Source organism: Coturnix japonica, chromosome 35 (genome assembly GCF_054131305.1).
Source record: "Coturnix japonica strain WE chromosome 35, WE-NBRP24, whole genome shotgun sequence".
Lineage (NCBI taxonomy): Eukaryota > Metazoa > Chordata > Aves > Galliformes > Phasianidae > Coturnix > Coturnix japonica.
The window spans coordinates 3,326,365-3,351,215 of record NC_140697.1 but is presented as its reverse complement, the minus strand read 5'-3'; the positions used below and the strand labels follow the sequence as shown (position 1 = coordinate 3,351,215).

Sequence of the window (24,851 nt, the reverse complement as noted above, 5' to 3'; positions counted from 1 at the left end):
GCTCTTAGTGCTGGATCTAACAGTCAGCTTGGGGAAAGACAGCAGGCCCCGAGGGAGGCAGCAGGGCTCGTGATGCCAGTGGCCTTGCAGCCTCCAGTGTTCTCTGCTTCTGCAGCTGTTGCTCACCTCAACGAGGAAGACCATGGCCACCATATCCCAGGAGTAGAAGTTGGTGCTGAGCAGCTCAACCAGCTGCTGGAAGATGGGGTCACGCAGAGCAGCAGGCAGTTCCCTCATCACCCTGCAGGGATAAGAAGGCACCGTGAGCCCTGAACCAGGCAGACGCAGCTCTGGCTGTGCAGCCCTCTTGCCACTGCTGCAGGGTCCACAGGCTCTGGTGCTGTGGCTGCAGTTTGGCTGAGAACTGGGGACCCCCGTGACACCACAAGGAAGGGCTCCCACCTGGCCACCACCTGCACACCCTGGAGGTGGGTCACAGTGCTGAGAAGCGCGTCCCAGCCCCCCTGCTCCTGGATGGCCTCCATCTGCTTCTGGAGGCCCACGCTGCAGAGCAGCACCTTCAAGGACTGCACCGCGGACCTGCAGGTGGAGAAGGGTGCGAGTCACATCAGGAGCCCCAGCACCGGGTCCCTGGGTGCAGCAGGGGGACGGGGATGTGGCACCTGATGGGAGTGAGCTGGTGCTTCTGTTGCCCCTCCCAGAAGATTTCCACCTCCTGCAGCGTCAGCTCCGTGGTGAAGGACACTTGCAGGAGAAGGGCTGGGAAGAGCTGGGGGAAGATGGCTTCAGCCTCCTTGAGGACCAGAGGCAGCTGGAGTATCTCTGGTAGGATCCTTGCTGCCTGCAGAAAGCACCCGGATATGATTCTTGCCCTGTCCCCTGGGTTTCCATCCCGTCTTTAGAAGTGTAGGGATGGAGAAAGGGAGGGGGGGGGAGGGAGACCCCCAGAGCCCCAGGCAGGTCTATGGATGCATCCCAGGGCAGGAAGAAGGCTCGGGGGTGGACAGGGAAGGGGAGTGGGGACTCAGCTGGGGTTCAGCTGGGTGAATGAGGAACTCACGGCCAGGGCAAGGACACGTGGCCTCTCCTTGATGAATGGGGAGGTGTGCTGCAGAGTGTGGTTTATGAGCACTTGGAACACCTCCTGCAGCACCGTCTTCACGGTTGAAGACTCCGAGAGCATTTCCCTCCACATGGTGACAGCAACTCTGCAGGTCCCCAGGGCTGTCAGCGTGGCTGCTCCTGCCTGGCTGACGGCCGTGGGGTGGGGAGGGGGGGGGAGAGGAGCCCTGAGGGCTGTGGCCCCATACCTGGAGCAGGTGAGAGAGCAGACCAGCAGGCTGCTGACCATCTCCTTTGGGAATTTGCTGGCCAGCACAAGCAAGGCCCTGCTCAGGCTTTCAAGAGCTGGCTTGGCTTTGATGGAAGGCAGGCTGCTGTGGATCGCCTTCACAATCTTTTGCACCTGGAGGGGGGGAGCATGGGTGAGAATGGGATGGCACCAGAGCAGGGCCCTGCTGCCATCCCCACTGCTGCCTGCCGGCCAAGCGCAGTGCCAGGGATGGAGCAGAGCCCCCAGGGCTGGAGCGGAGGCAGCAGCAGGTTCCCACCTGCTGTGGAGGGAAGCGAGCCTCTCCTGCGAGCACATCCACCATGTGGGCAGCCAGCTGGGTGCTGTGGAGGCTCGGTGCTTTCATGCTCTCAATGGCTGTGAGTAAAATGTTGACCTTTTCAGGGTACAGGAGGTATTTCAGAAGGACCTGTGGGAGGGAGGAGAGGAGGGATGACTTATCCTCTGCTTGGCTGCTCAGCTGTGCAGGTGTCCCAGGAGAACTGGGAGCAGAGGCTGTGCTGGGTGATGCCAGGGATATGAAGCGTGAGGGCCCCAAAGGCACCAGGGCTGCTCGGGGACAGTGCGTGCACTCTTCCTGACACTGCAGGCCTGGGTTCTCCTGTGGGCTCAGGGTTTGCTCTTTGTACCTCGAAGATATTTCTGGCTCTGTCCTCACGGGAAACCTCCTGGTGGAGCGAAGTTTGGCTGTCCCAGAGCTGTGGTACTGTGCGCTCCTCCGGTTGCCATGGCAGTCCTGGACAGGAGCACACACGGTGTCAGTGAGGGGTCTGGGCATCTGGAGGGACCTAGCCCAACACAACTCCTCTCACTTGGGGCAGCGATGAAGATGAAAAGCTGATGAACAGCATTAATCGCCTCATCTCTGGTCCTGTCATCCGTGGAAGTGCAGGACAGGATGAGGTGTCCGACCAGCTTTCCCAGCACGGGGAAGCGTTGGTTCTCCTGGCACTTGTGCTGGAACACCGCGGTTCCAACGAAGCAGGTGCACAGCTGGGGAGAGAGGCAGCACGGCTGAGTGGGCAGCAGGGCCCAGCCCAGGCTCTGTGCAAGCCTGGACACAGGTGGGCTCTGGCTGGGGAGCCAGGATGTGGTCCCAGAGCTGAGCGTGCCGGGACTCCCTACCTCAGGCAAGACGCAGGTGTTGCTGAAGGCGAGCAGCCTGGCAATGCACACCACAGCCCTCTCCTCCACGGCCGCCAGCTGGCACGTGGTGAAGGGCAGCAGGAGCTGTGGAGAGAAAAGTTGCTGTTGTGCCCACAGCACGGGGCACTCGTCCTTCCCCTTGCTCCCCAGCTGCAGCGGGGTGGGTGGTTGCGTCCCTGTCCTGCTGCAGCCCTGCCATCTTCCCGCTGCTCCCCACCCATCCCTCTAACACCACACGGGCTAGTTTTGGGCCAGCACCCCCTGCCCGCAGCAGGCCCTGGGGGGACCTCGTGTGGATCCCTCCTTTGTGGCCTTGAACCATCCCCACAAACCCCAGTGTTGCCACATCCAAACCTCCATGATGTTCTGCAGCTCCACGAGGACAAAGCGGCCAGCGCTGCTCACCAGCACCTGCAGCAGGTGGTGCAGGGCTTCCATGGTCTGCAAAGGAGGACAGGGGTCAGGGCGGCCTGCCCTGCTGCGTCCTGCTGGCAGCAGAGGGGCATCCCGGGTGCTGGTGCCCAGGAAGCGTCCCCAGGGCTCAGCTGATGCGCACCTCCACGTAGAGTGCCGCATCCAGGTCCGCGTCGTCCTCGTAGCAAGGGAGGTGGAGGACGCTGCCGAGGCAGGCACGCAGGAGACCGTTCTTCTCCTCTGGAAGCAGCCATGCTCCACTGCGAGGGGAGAGAGGGCAGAGGTGTGATGCTCCGCTCAGCACACTGTGCCCTGCAGCCTGTCCCGCTCAGGGCCCCGGCTGGGACCAATGCCTCCACGCTGGCAAAGCCGTGCTGGGGCAGTACCTCATGGCGGCGATGGTGCTCATGGCCTGCTGCCGGAGCTCCGTGTCCAGGTGCTCGGCGGGCTCCTCCTGCAGCAGCGCCTGTGGGCACAGCGGGATGGGATGGGATGGGATGGGATGGGATGGGATGGGATGGGATGGGATGGGATGGGATGGTGCAGTGTGCCCTGCTTTGTGTGCAGAGCCCAAGCACCCCATCCAGGCCCCCAGTCCTGGCCCTCGTTCAGGGCTCCCCAGTGACCTTGCAGTGGAAGGGCTGTGCCCTCAGCCCAGCCCTGCAGTGCTCCATTACCTCAATGCACAGCACCACCTTCAGCACGTAGTCACACAGCTGGCTGTGGACCACGCTGTCCGTGATGGCAGCTGTGCAGGCAGTGCGGACGCAGGCCAGAAAGCGCAGCTTCTGTTCCTGTGTCTGAGACAGGAGGGAAGTTACAGGGGTTGGCATCGGGGTCCCCGGCACCCTCTGGGCACAGCCGGGCAGGGGCAGCCATGGAAGCACAGAGTGCACACTACCTGCGGTCTGCATGCACAGCAGGCGTCGATGTAGCTCAGGGGATCCTCGTCCTGAGGTGACACGACGGAGGCAAAAGGATCCTCAGCTGAGCCCATGGGCCCCTGCTGGGGCTGCACCCCATGCACCTCGCCGGGCCCCTGCGGGGCCGTGGGGGTGCGGGATGCTCCGTGCCTCTCTGGCCAAGCCTCTCGAACTTGGAGTGGGGGTCTCTGCTCCATCTCGCAGCGAGGAACAGCGGCGAATGAGCCTCGTGTTCCAGCTCTGCCTCCTGGTGGTCAAAGCCCATTGTAACGGGGCTGTGATCTCACCCCGTTCCATCCGCCTCCACATAGAACCCCTTCTCTTGCCCTGGGCTCGCCCCAGAGCCCCACAGCCGTCCCTGTCCTTGGGCAGGTTCGGTCTGGAAGGAGCCCTTGTATTCACTGTGTGTGTTTGCCACAGCTGCAGTGTTGGGATCCGGGAGTCCTTCTTCAGTCCATCCCCGCATCCCCCCCTGTCAAATTAAACCATGTTCTGGTCTCCATTGGGACGGAGTTGATTTTCCCTTCTTGGCATCTGGTGCTCTGTTTCGGCTTTAGGAGAAAAACAGTGTTGGTAACGCAGCAGTGTTTCTAGCTGTTGCTGAGCTAGATGGGATGGGATGGGATGGGATGGGATGGGATGGGATGGGATGGGATGGGATGGGATGGGATGGGATGAGATGGGATGGGATGGGATGGGATGGGATGGGATGGGATGGGATGGGATGGGATGGGATGGGATGGTGCAGTGTGCCCTGCTTGGTGTGCAGAGCCCAAGCACCCCATCCAGGCCCCCAGTCCTGGCCCTCGTTCAGGGCTCCCCAGTGACCCTGCAGTGGAAGGGCTGTGCCCTCAGCCCAGCCCTGCAGTGCTCCATCCCTGCAGGCATTCAAAGGCAGGCTGGATGTGGCTCTGGGCAGCCTGGTCTGGTGGTTGGCGACCCTGCACATAGCAGGGGGTTGGAACTGGATGATCTTTGAGATGCTTTTCAACCCAGGCCATTCTATGACTGTACAGTTCCATACTGGAACAAAGATAAAATGGTAACTATGTAAAACATGGAGTCAAACCTGTGTGATTTGTCCACACCAGGAGGTGATTAGAAAACAATTTGTAAGCTACAAAGCTGCTTGCATGAAAGGAAAAGAAAATAAAACTACAAGAATAAGGGAAAACCTTTCTTCCTGAAAATAGGAAGAATAATGGACCTGACATGAAATTTGGGTGAAGCTGCCTGATTTTATGAAGCTATTCCCATTATTTTCTTGGTGCTGTGTTTCCCAAATGAGTGGTTTCTGGCTGTGCTGCAGCACCAGTCTGCATGTGAACATCAACTCTATTCACCATCTGGGAAGATTAGGACTTCCCTTCTCCCACCAGCACCACTGAATTACAGTTACTCAGTGGTTAAACAAAGGAATCCTTAAAGAAGGGTTTACAGCTGTCGTGTTATCTGAAGTGCTTGGGGCATTCTGATGCTATTAAGCTCTATGTATTAACAAGTTCAAAAAGAAAAGGTAGGCATCTGATTGTTGTGACAGTTTCTAAGTGATTTGGAAAGCTGTACCACCCAACCACTCCTTCTGTTTGATGGAGGTGACAAAGCTCAGTTTAATTTCTGACTGCTGTTTAAATTCTGAAGCTCGAGCTGGTTCCTGGAGCAGAAAAAGCTCGGAAGCTGTCCCTCCTACAAGCAGGCACCTCTGAGCAAAATATGACATCTCAATTTCTGATGGTAAGGTCAGGAGACCTGATTCCAGCGTCTAGCTTTCGGATTCATGCTATGTTAGTGGGACCTTTGGCATCTAGCACTGACCAACAGCAACTGACAGGCTGGTAACAGTGCACCCCAAAACAGTTACGTTTCTATTTATGTTATGAGGGAAAATTGTATCGCATTGAGATTTCCAGTTTTTACTCTTTGCAGATCTAACTAGCTGCTGGAAGAATCCTGTACGCCATGTTCACACCATTTTCAATGAGCTGGATGAGTCTGTTGTTGGCATTTTAATACCATTGACCAGGCAGGCAATATGTATGGAGTATTTGGCTCTCTCTACAGTCATGAATGTTTGAGTATCTTCAACATGTGGCTCATTGCTTCCATTTCAGGCTGCCCAGAGAAGCTGTGGATGCCTGTCCTTGGTGTTGAAGACGAGGTTGGATGGGTGATGGGCAGCCTGAGCTGGTTAGTGGGCAGCCAGCCCATGGCAGGGTGTTTAGAACTTAATGATCTTGAAGGTTTCTTCCAACCCAAGCCCTCCCGTGATCCTATGATTCTGTGATTTCATTCAGGTTTATTAAGATGAGATGAGTTCTCCTAAATGCGCTGTTCTCCATATGATTACAATTGGAGTCTAGATGGATGACTTAAACCAGACACCAAACTTTCTGATGGCCAAAATGAAATGAACTCAATCCTTTACTGTGTCAGTAGTCTGTAACTAGAGCCCATCAGGTAATTCCCAGCCTCCTGCCTGTATCAGTGGCTGCACACGGTGAAAATTCTGATGGGATTTTAACCTCTAAAATGTTCAGAATCAGCCAGAGGGTGAATATACTCACTATGCAAATACCTGCAGGAATAAGCTTGTCATGTATGTCCTCAGGTAGCACAGTAGTTAATGGTGGGACTCAGTAGGTCATGCTGAAAGTTGAGACTGCTGATCTTGAAGGCCTTTTCCAGCCTAAATGACCTTATGCTAATATTTCTGTATTTATTTCTGTTCAGCTCCCAGAAAACCTCCCACCCAGCCCCCAGCTGACCCCGTGGTGAAAAATAAAACAGAAACCTCAGTGACGCTGGCATGGTCCCCTCCGAAGATGCAACGCCCCATTCCAATCGATGGCTACATTGTGGAAGGCAATAAACTAACTGGCTTCACGTGGGTGAGGTGCCACGAGTCTCATGTCCCCGTCCCAGAGTTCACAGTGAGCAATCTGTCCGAAGAGGCTGATGATCAGTTCCGAGTGTCTGCAGTCAATGCACATGGACAGAGCCCGTCTCTGGAATTCCCAGGGAGCGTGCACCTTGGTAAGCACAAAAACCCCAATGGAAATGGGTCAGTGTGAGCTGAGCAGCTGTGTTGGTTCCCTAATGGTGTTTCCTTTGACTTTAAGGATAGTAGTGCATTAACACACCAAAGGCTTTCCCTTCTTCCTAGTTCTCCTATCAACCTCCAGCTACCACTAAAGTGATACAAGTTCTGTTTCTGTGACAGAGACATGAATATCCTTATCTTTTGATATCACACATGTGCAAGAGGCAGAACTTTCTGTAACAGATTTGAAGCATAGAAGTTCTTCTTCCAGCACTCATGCAAAGGGAGAAGTAGAAATGTACCTATGATTTAAACTTCCATCTCTAAATGAGATACCAGACTTGCATCTAAAGAGCATTAAGACATACATGTTGTTCTTCCTCAGAACCACTCCTGGCTGTGAAATCCCCCCTAACAACTGGTGAAGCTGTACCTGGAGGGGATGCCATGTTTACTATTGACCTTATAACAACGTGTTGCAGCACTTGGTACCTCTATGGTAAAGTCTTACAGGAAAGTGAGACCTGCATCATCAGGAGAACCCAAACTACTCACAGCCTAATGATAAAGAACGTCACCAAGAACGATGATGGAGCAGAAGTGAAATTTGTTGCCGAAAATGTTGATGTCAGCACCAAGATGAGAGTGAGAGGTATTTGCTTTGATCCTTCTCCTTTCATCTTACAGTCAAGGCATAGTTGCTGTGATCTGTTGATTAGAACTGGGGCTGCAGGCATTCACTGACTGTACCAAATACCTGAAATTGCATCCCATGGACTGATGTGAGTCCTGGTAATGACCTAAACATGATAGCACTGAGTGTAGGGTAAGCCAGTCTACCCAGCTGCTTGGTATCTGAACCAGATTGCTTCATGCCAGCTGATGAATGTCTGCAGTTCACAGCTACTGGCCAGTGCATTCAGTCACCAGGTTTACCACTGCATCACCATAGAGCAGTACTTTCAGCTCCAGGTTCAGACAGCCTTTCTGATTGCACTGGAATAGTTTAGAAGTAGGGGAGCAATCATTCCAATAATATCTGTATCAATCAGCTTTGCATGACAAAATAGAACAAATAAACATTCATTATGGGAGGACCTGTTTGTCATTGGGTGGAAACCTCTGCAGAAGCATGTTTAGAGCATTCTTAATCAGTAGAAGGAGATGTTTGGTTGATTTTTACTTAGTAAATCCGGCAAGAAGACCAAATGAAATATCTTGAATTGCTCAGCAGTGACACAATGATGAGTGCAGGAACAGAAGGTGATACTTTTTCAGAGATCTTGCAGCAAACATTGACCACGTTAGCCTGATCTAAATTGAAATAACGAGGTCTTTGCTCCTGACAGGTGCTGCAGTGAGATTTACCAATAAGAGCAAAGATGTAGAAAAGATCTCCGCTCGGCTGCATGAGGAAGCCAAATTGCAGGCTGAGCTTTCAGACACAGGCGCTACTGTGGGGTGGATGAAGGATGGGAAGGAGCTCAAGGCCAGTGAAAATTATGAACTGCAAATTGTGGGGAAGAAACACACCCTGAAAATTCACAGCGTCTCAATGGATGATGCTGGAAGTTGTCAGTGCATCTGTGAGGGGGATAAAATGCTCTATCAGCTTTCAGTGAAAGGTATGTGACAGTCTGGGCTGTCCTCTTCCTGCCCAGGGCCAGCAGACTGCATTCACCTGACTCCCCGACAGTCCAGCTGTTGTCAGACAGCATCTGGGGTGTTTTCAGTGGCTGTTTTGACTTGAACTGGCCAATCTGCTTTGTAGAGCCATTTGATTTCTGTGTTGTGTCCTGTGATTCGTCCCTAAGATATAGAGGAAATCAAGGGAAAGATAGGAAAAAGAGCATCCCAGCCTTCCTGCTCTTCTCTCAGGTTGGCCACGAGAGATGATGTCAACAGCTCTTTTTGTAGCAGTGATCCCAAGTGTAGAAGAGACCTGTGAAGAGTCACAGGGATGTTTCCTTAGCTGTCATTCCATGGTGGGCTTTTTCTTACACAGATGTAGAGAGAAACTGAACTTTCCCACGCAGGTCTCTGCTTTGCTGCAGGGTGTAGGTCTGATCTCTGAGATCCACACGCTGGGCCTTGATTGCAATAAATGAGAGCCCTTTGTTTGCTCCAGTGGAAGACTTTCCATTTCTGCAGTACCCTCTGCAGATGACACAAATGCAAATGCACCTTCTTCCCAGCAACAATTGCCTTTTTTTTTTTTTTACACTGAGTATGCATGAGGCTCTTCATCATATTCTGCTGGCTTGTCACCCTTGTTGATCCATGGAGAGACGAGAAAGCCCTAGAGTAGTGTATGCACTTTGGCATTGGAGAGCTTACTTAATTGCTTCTTCTCAAAGAACAAACTCCAGAGAGGCATGGAGACAGCTCCAAAGAGAATTGAATAATGGGTATAAATTTAAGGAGAGCAGAACACCCTGCCAAGGCTTGTCAGCTAGTCTTAATTTTGCTTTTCTTCTCTTTCTTTGTCACGATAGCATAATATTTCATACTGGCAGTTCTGCCCACAGAATTAACTGGCACAGGCTGCCCGGGGAGGTGGTGGGATCCCTGGAGGTGTTCAGGACCAGTTCTTGGGACCAGTGCTTTTTTACATGGTTATCAGTGACACCAATGATGCAATGGAGTGCACCCTCTGCTGTTTGCTGAGTGGTGCGGCTGATGCAGTGGAAGGAAGGGATGCCATTCAGAGGGAGCTCAACCGAGAGGTTGGCCTAGGTGAATCTAATGAGGTGGAACACAGCAAAGTGCAAGTTTTGCACTTGGGCTGGAGGAATCCCAGGCATTTCTACAGCCTGGGAGGAGCAGTCCTTAAGAGAAGCCCCGCAGAGAAGGACCTGGGGGTCCTGGTGGATGAAAAACAGAACGTGAGCCATCAGCGTGCTCTTGCAGCTCAGAGAGCAAATGGTCCCCTGGGCTCCATCAGAAGAGGGGATGGCCAGCAGGGACAGGGAGGCGATTGATCTTCATGATCCTTGAGGTCCCTTCCAGCCCGGGCCATTCTATGATTCTGTGATTACACTCGCTGTCAGAAATAACGGCAGCTGTACAGAAGCTGGATATATTGTGGGACAGTTCTTGTAACCAGCTGATTTTAAGACCCTGCCAGAGTTGAGAGTCTAAATTGCATGTCAGAAGAAAACTGGGAAAGTGGCTATTGCTCATTCTTTTTCATTTGCTGATTCTTTCTTTAGGGATCCTTTTCCAAAGGAGATTCTGGTGCTGGAAGCAGTTGAAGAAAGAACCAAAGCAGCTCTTGCCAAGAGTGCTTGAAGTCCCTGTGGAGAGAAGCAAAGAACTTGGGCTTCCTCTGGGATGCTCCCCACCATGTCTCAGGAAGGAGACAACTGCTGTTCCAGTTTCTGCTCTGTGTGTGGAAAGGTACGTCTGGGTTTCTTCTGCTTGTTTTTTCTTTCTTTTTCTGGCTTTGAAGGAGAAGGGGTGGAGCAAAGGGAGACCCACTGGTCATTTGTCACCTCATGAACAGGATGGATTCTGCATTGACTGTGAAAAACCTGGGCTAGTAGCATGGGCATGTTTCAGGCTGGACTCTTCTTTTGCTGCTTGGTTTCCTTTTGGCTACAGGGAGACAGCTGTCTAAAGGTGTGTTTTCAAACCCACTCTCCAAAACCATGTTTCACTGTTGCAGGTGGTTCAGTGTGCTCTTGCAGTGCAGATGCTGTAGTTTGCTGTAGAATCTGAATGGTTTCTGTACCTAGGGAAGGAATGGGAGGAGGTAGTGAGAAGAGAATTCAATGCCTAAGGGGAGGGGAGATCGGGGATTGGTGGGAGAGGGAGCCAATAGGAGGGAGAGAGAAGTTGGGCGCAGGGTGATGGTAACATCCCTTTGTGACGTCATAATGCTCCTTTGTGACATCATAATGCTCCTTTGTGACGTCATAATGCCCCTTTGTGACATCATAACGCCCCTTTGTAACGTCATAACGCCCCTTTGTGGCGTCACAATGCCCCTTTGTGACATCACAATGCCCCTTTGTGACATCATAATGCTTCTTTGTGACATCACAATGCTTCTTTGTGATGTCATAATGCTCCTTTGTGATATCACAATGCCCCTTTGTGATGACATAATGTCTCCCCTTTGTGACGTCACAATGCCCCTTTGTGACATCATAATGCTTCTTTGTGATGTCATAATGCCCTTTGTGATGTCATAATGCTCCCTTGTGATATCACAATGCCCCTTTATGACGTCACAATACCCCTTTGTGATGTCATAATGCCTCTTTGTGACATCATAACGATCCTTTGTGACGTCATAATACCCCTTTGTGACGTCATAATGCTTATTTGTGATGTCATAATGCCCCTTTTTGACATCATAATGCCCCTTTGTTACATCATAATGCCCCTTTGTGACATCATAATGCTTATTTGTGACATCATAATGCCCCTTTGTGACATCATATCACCCCTTTGTGATGTCATACTACCCCATATGAAGTCCAGGCAGAGTCAAAACTTATGGACCTGCACGAGGATCACTTTCAAGACAGTGACTCTGTTGCTTCAAGCTTATTTGCTTCGGTCTGCCGCCACTCTATTACCAAGTATCAACAACCTCTTGCATGATTCAACTTGCAAACGTTTGACACTAACCCTTGTGTTTCTGTGCCTTCCTAGATAATTCGAGCCCTTGTCAACCCCAATGATCCAAACCAAGTAGTGATGTGCAGTGTGTTTCCATCAATGGAGAGTTGTTATTAAGCACAAATCGCTGCAATTCGGATGACAGCCTTCCACATGGTAACAGTGATGGACACAAGGGGCTCATCCACGTTCATGCTCTCATATCTCCTGGCTCTGCTGAAGCTCCTGACCTGAGCCTGCCAGACACCACAGTCACCTGCCTGGATTGTGACCCAGCGCCTTTGCAGTGCTGCCCATCCCAAGCACAGCCCGAGTGCCCCAACAGCAGCACCACCATGCAGGAGCAGGGCAGCATCAGTGAGGTGAAGCTGAGCATCTTAGATGGGGACTTAGAGTCAGGCTGCCAGTCCCAGGCAGCAGGCAGCAGCACCAGCTCTGAGCCACTCTCATCTTGACAAGAGGAGTCCTATCTTCACCCTTGACCTCTCAAGCCCTCCTGTCTTTTATTGAATAAAGTCACTCTCATGCTCAATCTTCGCCTTGGCTGCATTCCAAGTCTTCATTCACAGGGATTGGGATGAATGCAACAAACAGCAAGGCAGCTCAGCTTGCAATGCTATGGCTGTGGGGTTCGTGCAGGCAGAGCTCTGGGTTCCCATTTTGCATGGCTTTGGGATGTCAGCAGCAAGATCTCTACCATTTTGTATGGCAGCAAATAATCTCTAGAATCCAGGTTGCTGCTCATGATAATCCCAGTCTTCCTGGCTGTCGCTTTGTGATACCTTTTAAAGCCTTTTGATACTCTTTGATGCCTTGGCTGCTCCCTAACACCTCTGTCCTCCTGCCATGTTGACTCATGTCTCCCACTTTTAAGCTGGCTTTGCAGATCATCTCCAGCCCTGTCATCATCACGCTGCAGCAGGAGGTGCTCACCTGGCCCAATGTCTGGCAGTACTGCTTGTTCTGCAGATGAGCAGCTGCCTCCTCATCTCTTCAGCTACAGTAGTTTTTCTCAGGGCAGTTAGATGCAGTCATGCTCCTCTGGATTTGGTGTGTTAAATCCATGCTGCGTGGCAGCAGTCAGTGCAATACAAAGGTGTTCTGTGTGCCATAGCATTTCTCCAGGGGCTGCCAAAGGTAGAAGCACAACACAGCACCATCCTTCTGACAGTAATTAGTGTTAGACATGTGAGCACTGCATCATCCCCAGCGTGTCAGTGCTTTTCCACACCAACCTGACTCTCACACTCTCTGCACTGAATGTAACTCTGCTCTTGTGGAGACAAATGCTTTCTGTCACATCCTCCATCCCTGCAACCATTTGCCGGTAGGCAGCTCTTGCAGAAGAATCAAGCAGCAGAACCTTTTGCTCACCCTACAGCATGCAAATGCTATGAAAGCAGAAATAACCTGGCATGCTCTGGGTCTGCAAGGCTGCACAGATAGGAGAGGTAGATTGTGTTTTTGCAGTGGAAGTTTCCAGTATTTTCAGTACATAGTGTAGGCCCTAACTGAATGTATAACCCTCTTGTAAAACAGCTGTATAAGTAGTTTTTCCACCAAGAAAGTTGCTGAAAAGAGTTAAGTTCAGACTGGGGGCATTCTGACATGGGTAGAATTGAGACAAGCACAAGATAAATACACAGGGTGGGTAGAGCCCAGCACAGCACAGAATGAATGTACTGACTGTTGGAAACATTGCCCTTCTCTGTCCGCAGAAAAGTACAAGGCAGACCTAAAAACAAGAGGTTGGTAACTGACCTATATATTAGGTCAATTCAATTTCAATATATGGAAAGGAATCCTAGCAACAATCTGGAGGACTATGGCACAAGGCCATATTATATCAGGCTCTAGCAAATTTACAGGCAGTCACTGCACGAAGAGGTAGATTTGAGTTGCACATTATATGATTCCCACAAAGATTAAGGAAATCTGAAGCTTTCAATATATTTTTTTTTATTCTTTTTTCATTTCATTTTTTAAACACCTGACCCAGACCCCAACCCTCACAGGAGCTGTAAAGATAACAGCATTAACCAGCAATGTAACTCTAATCCTAACCCTTACCCTGATTCTAAAATCGTCCCTAACTCCAAATGCAACAACAAAAATGATGCTAGAAGTTTGTAGCAAAAGGAACCTTAACCCTGATCATAATCCAAAAAAAAAAAAATCATTATGGTAACAATAATCTTTACCTTAAGAGTAATATTAATCAGAGCCCAGATGATGCCTGCATCCAATCAGAAGCATGCTTTGCATTATTTAAGAGTTGTATTTTTTCCAATGAACTCTCTCTATTATCACGTTTATAAAGTAACAGAGTCTGTTCTTTTTCTCCTGACACTGTGCCTTACTCCTGACATCCCCTGGAAATGACCCAGATAGGGCACCATCAAAGTAATGCTAATAGTAATGTCAATCCTAAGGGTATCTCTAGCCCCAGTGTTAATGGGATGCTAACAACAATCCCAACAGCCTTAAACATTCTGGTGGTGTGAAAGAGGTGCTGCCTTGCACATGCTGGGCAGTCCCATTGCCTGTTCAATGCAGGCGGCAGCGTAGAAACATGATGCCCGTGGTCAGAATGCCCTGTGGCAGATCCTGGCACCGGAGAACTGACCGGAGAACCATGAGAGAACTGACAACAAATCACTCGACATCAGAACCGACCCAGTGGTTATTTACAAGCCTTGGGTGACCCAGACAGGATCTCAGAGTGGTGAATGTAGGTACAGAAGTTGTTACTACTCTGTTTTCTTCTAAAAGAAGTGTTTTTTTTTCATCTCAGAAATTGGGGGGGGGGGGGGGGGGGGGGGGGGCGGGAAAGGGATATCAATTTAATTACTCATTAATTTATTGACAGACATTCACGTTTGCTACGTTTGGAGAAGTTTTTATTTGTTTGCTGTGGTTTGATTTTTTTTTTTTCTTTTTTTTTTCCCCCTTCCCTCCTCTTCCATCTTTGTGTTCTTCCCCTATAATCAAAAGAACGGATCCCCAGGGTCTGTCCCGCAGACGTTCTTTCCGTGGTCTCTGCTGCCACCTGCTGGCCAATAAGCGGAACTGCCACTGTTGGGCGTTTGGTGCCGCAGGAAGCACAACGCAGATCTGAGTTCTGACCGGTCTACGCAGCAAATCCGCCAATCTTTATTGCGATAAGCCCTCCAGACAAGAGCATAAAGTCTTTGCCTGAGGGCAGGGTTAGTAGTAATGGATGTCAGTTTTGAAATTTCCAGTCCATTCACCATAGCACTTTCTGCCTCCATGTCCCATAACCAGAGCAGCTATGCTGGCATGCTCTCTTGGTTTCTGTCTAAACCACTGTACTATATCCATCAGTTCAGCTGCTGTATTATGGGCAGCAGGGTTTGGGGGGTGGACACTGGTCAGGGCACTCCCACCAGCCTATCCTGCATTTATTTTTTTTCATTTCTGGGTTACAATCAGTCAGATCTCAAATAGATCTAGTCCAAATGGAACCTCAAAATCTGACCTTTTAGTGCCTTCATTTACAGAGTCCATTTTATACAGATTCCCTTGTACAGGGCCCCCATGGTCCTCCAGACAGTTGTTACTGACCTTCCATAGGAGAATGATTGAATTAGGTTTTTTTCCCATCAAAACTGCCACCTGTCTTTCCAATTTTTCAACACTGTCATTCAATAGCTGATTTGCATCAGCCTGAGCCTCTTCAGTTATGTTCAGACAGTTCAAGGCCATTAAAAGTGGCCATGCCACCATGAACACAGCTAACTGTCATTCTCAAGTTGTAAGTATGTCTTTGCTAAGACCATGGAAATACTCAGTCAGGTGGGCCAGGGACTCATGGACCCTCCCTCCGTCCCACACAGGGCCCCATTTTTCAGTGACAGAAGCAATGCTGCATTTTGAGGATCCTAGGAATCCCAGGACATGCCCTGACAAAAGGTCATTCAAAGGGGTAGTCTTTCCCCATCCAAACCACCCCATGATATTCACAGAATCACAGAATTGTAGGGGTTGGAAGGGACCTCCAGAGACCACTGAGTCCAGTCCCCCTGCCAAAGCAGGTTCCCTACACCACGTTGCACAGCTCAGCATCCAGGCAGGTCTTGAATATCTCCAGAGAAGGAGATTCCACAACCACCCTAGGCAACCTGTTCCAGTGCTCTGTCACTCTCACCATAAAGAAGTTATTGCACACATTAGTGCAGAATTTCCTATGGTCCAGTTTCTGTCTGTTTCCCCTTGTCCCTCCTCCACACACTGCTGAAAAGAGTCTGGCCTCACCTCTTTGCCCCCCACACCTCAAATATTTATAGACCTGGATCAGGTCCCCTCTCAGCCTTCTTTTCTCAAGGCTAAACAGACCCAGTTCCCTAAGTCTCTCCTCATAGGGGAGATGCTCCAGGCCCTTCACCATCTTTGTGGTCCTCCACTGGACTCTTTCCAAGAGATCCCTGTCTTTTTTGTACTGGGGAGCCCAGAACTGGATACAATATTCCATATGAGGCCTCACCAGGGCAGAGTAGAGGGGGAGGATCACCTCCTTCGACCTGCTGGACACGCTCTTTTTAATGCAACCCAGGATGCCATTGGCTTTTTTGGCTACAAGGGCACACTGCTGGCTCATGGTCAATCTGTCGTCCACCAGGACGCCCAGATCCCTCTCAACAGAGCTCCTCTCCAGCAGCTCTTCCCCCAGCCTGTACTGGTGCATGCAATTATTTCTACCCAGGTGCAAGACTCTACACTTGCTTTTGTTAAACCTCATCCGGTGTCTTACTGCCCAGCTCTCCAGCCTGTCCAGGTCTCGCTGAATGGCAGCACAGCCTTCAGGAGTGTCAGCCAATCCTCCCAACTTCGAGTCATCAGCAAACTTGCTGAGGGTGGTCACTATCCCCTCATCAAGGTCGTTGATGAAGATGTTGAACAAGACCGGACCCAGCACAGACCCCTGGGGGACGCCGCTAGTTACAGCCCTGCAGCCAGACACTGCACCGCCAACGACAACCCTCTGCACTCTGCCAGTCAGCCAATTCTCGACCCACTTCACTGTCCACTCACCTATCCCATACTTCCTCAACTTTGGTATAAGTATGTCATGGGAGACTGTATCAGTTACAGAGGTTATAGAGTTCAATTCCTGTAGTCAATTTGGCGGCCCAGGTGGGACCAGCTCTGTTCGCTGCAGGACCAGCTGAGAGGGAGACACTTTTGGCACACCCTGAGATTTCTCTGAAGGACTCCCTTCCTCACCTGATCACTGCAGGGACAGACAAGGACCACCCATAGGTGGACCAGGTATGTGTATGGTAAGTGGAGCCCATATGTCTTGAGGAGACATCCTACACAGTTTACAGCCATACGTGATGCTCCCAGGGAGGTGAGCTCATGGCTTTGGTTGCCAGCTGGGTAGGAAGACTCTTTGGGTGAGTTCCTATGAAAGGGAACTGTATGTCATATGAATGGAAACAAGAACAAATACTCTCTCCCAGGTAGTTGACAATAGGAGGGACCTAGGTTGGTCTCTCCTACGGGTATGGGATATAGTGGATAGCCTGTCAAATGGTAGCCTGGGTTCTCCAAGTTGTAATCACGGGGCTTATAGGTTGTATGTTCAATATTATCATCTGCTTTAAGTGTTTGGTACCGTGTGTCAAGCCGACTCTGGGAAAAACATTAACGTTTGCAACTGGTCGACCAGAGTATGAGTGTTATTAAGATTCCAGCTAGAAAACGTTGTCAGCATTGTGTAGTATGAATAAACCATGGTTTTTGATCTAAATGTCAGAGTGAGTGTGGTGTGAGTGAGACACAGAACAGCTGCAGGGTGAGCGCCGAGTCCCGATCCATGTTTCCTTCCTCCTGTGAGGGAAATGGCCAGACACGGACAAAGTGAAAGACTGTGTTGTCTGTCCACTCATATGTACTTTCTGCTTGTATGTAAGAAGACGGGAGTTTGTACTCTGTAGATTAGTAAGATTGTCCTGAGGAGAGGTGTACATTCCACCCGACCAATGAGTGTCAAGCCATTTATGTAATACTATGTACTGCTTGTGAGGAAGTGTGTGAGGGAGGTGGTTCAATCAGTGCTGGTTCTGTGGCACAGTGTTTATAACTGAAGAATACAGACTGTATTAAGGGAGTTTATGTGAACTGAAGAACAGTATTGTTTGACAAACTGTTTTGATGGTACAAGAAGGTGTAATTGTTAATGATATATGGAAGTGTACTTGAGGGAATGTGGAAGTGTATGTGAGCATAGAAATAGAGGAAGCATTTACAGAGGAAAAAGGATTAAAGTGAGTTTACCTGCACTGACATGAGAGCAACACCCTGCACCGCTGCCCTGTGAGCTGAGCAGAGCAGAGCAGAGACACAGTCCCCATGTATCAGGTAGTGTTATTCTGCTTACCAAATGAATGAGTTCACTACAGAAGAGGCAAATCTTCCCCTCTGCTCCATCTGTGGCATACTCTGGAGTTCAAGGCATTGCAAAGCTATGGCACATCTACTTTCTTTCAATGATGACACCTTAGTGTGCTCTGGGCTCTCATTTCAATTGCATCTAAAGAAGTCTAGGGTCATGCCAGCTGACAGGAAGCTGGCAAATGTTGTCTCATTGTAAGGAAGAGCAAGAAAGATGACATGGGCAATTATGGACCTGTCAGTCCAGAGCCTGGTAAAATTATGGAGAAAATGATGGTGGGAGTTATGGAAAAACAGCTGAAGGACAATTCTGTCATTGGTCACAGCCAACACAAGTTTGTGAGGCGAAGGTCCTGTTTAATTTAAGCTCATTCTGTGATACAGTTATCCGTTTAGTTGACCAAGGGAAGCCAGTTGATGTAATCCTTGAGGATTTCAGTGGAGATTTTGATACTGTTTCTCACAACAACCTTCTGGACAGAATGTTCTGCATATGGCTAGACAGAAACACAATGTGGTGGGTGAGCAGTTGGCCAGTAGGTCAGTCCCAAAGGATTATAGTCAGTGGGTTCCATCAGGCTGGTAAATGGTCACTGTCGGGGTCCCCAGGGTTCCATTTGGGGGCCACTTTCCTTTCGTGTTTATGCAGATGACCTGAATGCAGGACTAGAAGATGTTCTGAGCAAGTTTTCTGATAAGACCAGATGAGGAGGTGCTGTTGCCTCCACTGAGGGTGAAGAGGACTTGCAGAGAGATGTGGACAAGTCAGAGAAGTGGGTACCAGTTGGTACTAAGCACCAAGTGCATAAAGTATAACAAGAACAAGTGCCTGATTGTGCACCTGGGTAGGGGCAACGCTGGACATACACACTGACTGGATATGGGACACTGGAGAGTGGTCTCACTGAAAAGGATTGGGGGTCCTGGTCTGCATCAAATTGAATGTGAGTCAGCAGTGTGCCAAGGCAGCCAGGAAAGACAACAGTCCCCTGGAGTGCATGAAGCAACTTATTGCCAGCTGGGTGAGGGAAAGGTTCATCCCTCTCTGCTCTGCATTGCTACTGCCTCACTATGTTCTGGGCACCACAGAACATAAAGGACATCAAACTCTGGGAGAATGTGCAAAGGAGGGCACTGGAACTCAGAGATTTGAAGTTCAGAGTTTCACAGGGATTGACTGCTTGTTCACACTGGGCCCTTCTCACATCCCTTCTCAGATCCTGCAATGAAACATAGGTCTCATATGGGACATGAACCTCACAGCGTCCTTGCACCACATGCAGAGCCTGGGATCTTCTGTCCCCATGTCTTTCATTTAACATCATACATAATTCCAACCCATTGCCCCAGGAAATGCCCGGAGCCAACATGACATACAGGATCTCTCTACCACTGGTCTTGTAATCAGGGCTTGACCTGTCTGCTTCGTAAGGCAAAGGAGAGGTTTCTTAGCATGCCAGTGCCTTTGCCTGCCTGTAGTCATGGCTTCCAATTATCTTCTCTAACAAGTCCCTTGGGAAGCTTGCTTGGTAATGGCCCTCAGTGGGCCCATTAATACTCCAAGAAACTTCACTGTTACTTCTGACTTTGTCTTGTTGAGCACTTTGTGCAAACTTCTCTCTGCACTGGAGGCTGACGAACTCAGCATCAAATGCACCCTGGGACAATTATAACCTAAAGAATCTCCTGTGCCTTATGCCATCTTGTTATCTTCTTCAGGTTATCAGAACTTGTTCAGCAAAAAGGAGGGATATCTGGAGAGAGCTTAAAGAGAAAGAATCCATTATAAATTTATTGTCTCTTTATTTATAGCTGGGTTTAAAGCAGCACTGTGCAACTGATACCAATCCAGGATGTCCCAATGAGTTCTGTACTGTTACTGTGTTGACAAAGGTCCTTCTCAACCTCCCCACCCAATTTCTGCTCACAATGGACCTATGGGACTTGCATCACTTTTCTTCACATCTCTCTTCTCCTCTGCATTCATCCGCTCAGTGTTAAAACTGCTTTGCACCAACTCCCACTGGCTTTCCTCAGAGAACCATCTGCACATGGAAAAGGAAAGATTTCTCTTTTTTATCTGGCCAGCAAACGGAAGGAAAGGTGATGCAATTGAATGAACAGTAAAACACAGTGTTCAGCTGCATGCCATGTTCAAGCTGCATCTATTGAAGTTTGTCTTTCATATGGAATACTTTTAAAAGAAATGATTTATACTGAGGTAGGATAGGATAGATTGAATCACAGTGAAGGAGTTGACAACAGATGCCATCAGACTCTGGGAGATGGAGCAAATTCCAGTAATCTCCCTGGGATAGATCAGCCAGGTAGTTGAGAGGTATCAACTTAAAACTGAACAGGACATGTGAGTATTTCACACATTGAGAATGTTTAACACATTCTCATTTATTTATATCTTTGTCTTCAACTCATATTTTTAACTTTTACTGACATTAATGAACATCTTTTAGACATTGTGCTTTAAAAAAATTAAAAAGAAAAACAATAAGAAAAAGAAGTAAAAGAAGGAAAAGAAAAAAGAAGATAAAGAAAAATTAAAAAAAAGTAAAAGAAACAGAAAAAAAAAAGAAAAAGAGAAAGGAAGAGGAAAAGGAAAAAGAAAGAGAAAGAGAAAAAGAAAAGGAAAAAGAAAAAGAAAAAGAAAGGGAAAAATAGAAAGAGAAAGAGAGAAAGAAAGAGAAAAAGAAAAGATAGGAAGGGATAGATAGAATTATGGTGAAGGATTTGACAACACAGTCAATCAGACTTTGGAGAGACAGAGCAAATTCAAGTAATCTCCTTGAAAGTCAGAAACCTGACAGATAATTGGGAGGTATCTGACTGAACAAGGATGGGGAAATATGGCAGGCAGTGGGAGGAGCGTGAGTCCAAATGGCCTGCTGAAAACATGCCCTTAACCGCGGCCATTTATTCAGGACAGCTCCAGACACCTGAAAAATGAGGGACATCAAATAGGCAGCAGGGAAGAGCAGAAGTGGACGCTGGGCTTTAGTCGCAGGGCAATAGCAATGGCACCACTGATGGTGTCTCTGTACCCAAAGGCATTTGAAATATAGGGAAAAAAAAAAAAAAAGAAAAAAAAAAGACACAAAATCCCTACAAATTCTCATATTTACAACTAAAAATGGATCAAGACTCATGAGAATTTCTCATGATGAGAAGAGTTAAAACATTTTCATTGAATTCTTTGTCTTCAATTCTTTGTTTCAGTTTTATTGACATGTATGTTCATCTTTTAAGCTTACAGCCTCAAAACAAACAAACAAACAAATAAATAAATAAAATTAGATCCATTTGTCCTTGTGTACATCGGAGCTGAACCAGAGGAATCCCAATGATACTGTGTGTCCATGAGGAGTTGAATCCCATTTCATTGGGATTCATTTCATTCATTCCCCAGGGTTTCCAATTAGGGATGTGACGCCTGCACTGCCTCAGTGAAATCACTGCCCTGCACAGGGGAAGTTCACCTCTCTCTGTCCTTGCCTGTATGCCCATTTTGTTTCATCACAGGATCTCAGGTATCAGGTCTGGAATCAGTCACTGACCACTGTACATTTGGTATTTAATTCATCAGATTTCAAAGTACAATCATGATGTGGCTGTTTTCCAGGATCTGATGGCAAAGAGGACACAGGGACATCTCAGGGGAGACGGGTGGGAAGGATAAAGTATGACATCCTCTGCTGCTGAGCTGGGCCGGGCTCCTGGGACACATGGAGCTCATACAAGTGGGCAGTGCTGCAGAGAGACAGCTGTGCCCAGGAGCAGCTCTTGTGCACAGCACAGTCTACAGGTGACAGAAGGAGAGGAGAGAAAGGGGAGAGAGCTTACAGGATGTGCACGGTGTGAGCAGACTGTGGGCACACAGCAAGAGCATTCCACGCAGACCATGAAAAGGTAAGTCTCACTGCAGACCATGCAGCTTCTTTTCATAGAGGGTTAAACAAACCAGGGACATCCCGTAGAAGATCTGGCTGCAGGCACTGCATGTTTCTTTACTGTGGAAAAAGCCTTCTGCTCCACCTGAGGGCTTCCATACTGCAGTGTCAGAGCACAGCCCTGAGTGTCTGCACTCAGCCTGCCCGGGGAGCTGCCCAGGGTGCTGCGGGGAGATGTGTGGGGGGAAGGAGCCCCCCGGCAGGGCTTGTGCTGCCACAGCTGCTGCCTGGGGCAGGGGATCACAGCTCCACTGCACAATGGAATGTTTGTGAAGGCCCTTTGCAAGAGGAGAGCCAAGGAAGGGATTTTCCATATCTTAATCTGAGGGAAGGCAGAAAGGACTGGAGGTGGAAATCTAATAGAGGCTGTAAAATTTAAAACACAGCTATGTTACTCCCAAATATTTCTTCAATCAATTGCTTGTTTTGTGAACAGCCACACAGGTTGTGCTTTCAGCCTCTCGTTTCTAAAAGGAAAGAATCAGTTCATGTTTTTTCTTGTTTTCTGCAGAATTCAATAGTGCACTTATCCTGCAAACAGGCATATTTGACTAAAACATATTGAAGTGCAAAGAGGCTGGGGTTGGGGGCACTAAGAACAGTTGGAGTGAAGATATGAGACATGTAAACAGTTACCAAGAGGAAAATATTCAGGAGTCTGGGATATGATTATGAAATGAGAAAAAGTAAGAGCTCCTTAATCTTCTAATTCTTTAGGGATGGTGAAGCTCATGAATATAAATTCAAGTTATGGAGTTAAATGAAAATTACCCAAAGGTAAATGAAAACATTTCACAGTACAGCAGGAGGAGTGTCTCTGAGAATGGTCTGGACTTGTCATTATCTTCTGCACTCTGAACAGGACTCCAAGCCCAACAACAGCAGATGCCCAACAGCAGCTCCATCAGCGAGTTCCTCCTGCTGCCGTTGGCAGACACGCGGCCGCTGCAGCTCCTGCACTTCTGGCTCTTCCTGGGCATCTACCTGGCTGCCCTCCTGGGCAACGGCCTCATCAGCACAGCCGTAGCCTGCAACCGCCGCCTGCACACCCCCATGTACTTCTTCCTCCTCAACCTGGCCCTCCTCGACCTGGGCTGCATCTCCACCACTCTCCCCAAAGCCATGGCCAACGCCCTCTGGGACAACAGGGCCATCTCCTACACAGGATGTGCTGCACAGATCTTTTTCTTTACCTTCTTCCTCTCAGCAGAGTATTCCCTTCTCACCATCATGTCCTATGACCGCTACGTTGCCATCTGCAAGCCCCTGCACTACGGGACCTTGATGGACAGCAGAGCTTGTGCCACCATGGCAGCAGCTGCCTGGGGCACTGGGGTTCTCTATTCCCTGCTGCACACTGTCAATACGTTTTCACTGCCTCTCTGCCAAGATCAAATCTCATGGAAGTTGTGTTCCTCAATTTTAGTATCGGTTTAGTTTTTGGGTGCTTTGTTTTCATATTTGTGTCCTATGTGCAAATCTTCATTACTGTGCTGCGGATGCCCTCTGAGCAGGGAAGGCACAAAGCCTTCTCCACGTGCCTCCCTCACCTGGCTGTGGTCTCCCTACTTACCATCACTGGGTTTTATGCCTACCTGAAGCTACCCTCTGTCTCCTCTCCATCCATGGACCTGATGGTGGCAGTTCTGTACTCAGCTGTGCCACCAGCAGTAAACCCCCTCATCTACAGCATGAGGAACAGGGAGGTCAAGGATGCTGTGAGGAAAGTGATTACCAGATGTTTTTCAAATGCAGTGAATTGCCTGTCTTTTGGAATTTATGACTTGTAATGCAGCTTTTTACAGAATCACTCTCTCTCTCATTGTTTGTTTGTTTCATGCCACTTAGTATGTGTAATTTATTCTGCTTATTATTATGTTTTTAAATACTGTAATGTTTTTCACTAAAACTTCATTATTAAAACCAATTCTTATTCAGCATTTACCTTTGTATTGTAGCCCAGATACACTGTGCATAATGAACCAGGCTCTCTGTGAACCTTAAAAGAATAAAGGACGTGCAGTTACTCTGTCTGTCCTCCTTCTTGTGAGACATTTCTGGAGCTGTTGAGGTCGGATGTTCTCAGAAACCCACAATCCAGCAGGAAGCGCACAGCTATTCATCAAATTGTGTGTTGACTTCAGCCTGCAACAGTTTCCAGCTGGTCCCTTGCCCACTGTTCCCCATAACGCTGACAATGGAGTTTCAAAATATTCTTTTCTTATCTGATCTGACATCCTGCTTACCCAAGCCCCTCTGCAATAGTTGAGCCTTAGATTGTCCCCTTGTTCAAACTCAATCCCCCTTTTCTTAGACTTTGCAAATACTTTTGCTTGATTACTACATTCCGGGAAAGGGAAGATTTCAAATAACTTCCGCTCTCCACTTTCTGTCTTAGCTTGTGCTTTTTCTATTCTTCACAGCTATTCCCACTGGTTTTACACTGCCGTAATGCACACCTCATTTCAACGTACATTAAAACAAGCAAGATGTCTGCAGTAATACAAAGCAACAAAGAGCTGCTTCAGCCATGCAAACTGTGGTAGCCAAGCAGTAGGTTTTTCCCACAATTTGGTAAATCCAAATAAAGTATCATCTATCGATACTTGATGAAGTACTTTAGTATGTTCCCATATTGCCTGTAGACCAGATTCTCTCTTTTGTTGTTTTAAGAGATGTAGTTAATCCAGTCCACATTGTTGTTAATTGTCACCCACCAGAACAGTGATTCAAACCCTGCAGCAATTGGATTTCTTGCCTTAAATTTATCAGAGAAACCTCTGAGCATTCCCATCGAATCTATATCTATATACAGCATCATCAAATGAGAACCCTAAGCTCCTTTTGTTCCTTCTGGGGGTGTGTGACATCCCCTTTGTGAATGCCAGGGTGAATGGTAGAGCTCGTTGAGCAAGTACACAGGTACCTCCCCAGTAAGATGGGAGAGTGGACTGTAAGATCTTCCCACAGGCCGCAACAGCACCAGAGATCTGCTCTACAGATTCCCA

At 48.7% G+C, this 24,851-nt stretch overlaps 1 protein-coding gene across 1 annotated transcript in view; it reads right to left on the bottom strand.

Annotated features, from left to right (window-relative positions):
* LOC146755198 (maestro heat-like repeat-containing protein family member 7) overlaps positions 1-24,851 on the bottom strand; it is a 396,701-nt gene that overhangs the window by 1,990 nt on the left and 369,860 nt on the right. The window contains exons 6-18 of the mRNA XM_085526274.1: positions 3,774-3,859; positions 3,550-3,672; positions 3,259-3,338; positions 3,015-3,132; positions 2,813-2,899; positions 2,125-2,542; positions 1,942-2,048; positions 1,572-1,721; positions 1,272-1,426; positions 1,022-1,169; positions 624-802; positions 403-540; positions 127-241 (exon numbers count right to left, since the gene is read on the bottom strand). Of these exons, the coding sequence (XP_085382400.1) occupies positions 127-241; positions 403-540; positions 624-802; positions 1,022-1,169; positions 1,272-1,426; positions 1,572-1,721; positions 1,942-2,048; positions 2,125-2,542; positions 2,813-2,899; positions 3,015-3,132; positions 3,259-3,338; positions 3,550-3,672; positions 3,774-3,859 (1,904 nt within the window). The remainder of the gene's footprint in view (positions 1-126; positions 242-402; positions 541-623; positions 803-1,021; positions 1,170-1,271; positions 1,427-1,571; positions 1,722-1,941; positions 2,049-2,124; positions 2,543-2,812; positions 2,900-3,014; positions 3,133-3,258; positions 3,339-3,549; positions 3,673-3,773; positions 3,860-24,851) is intronic.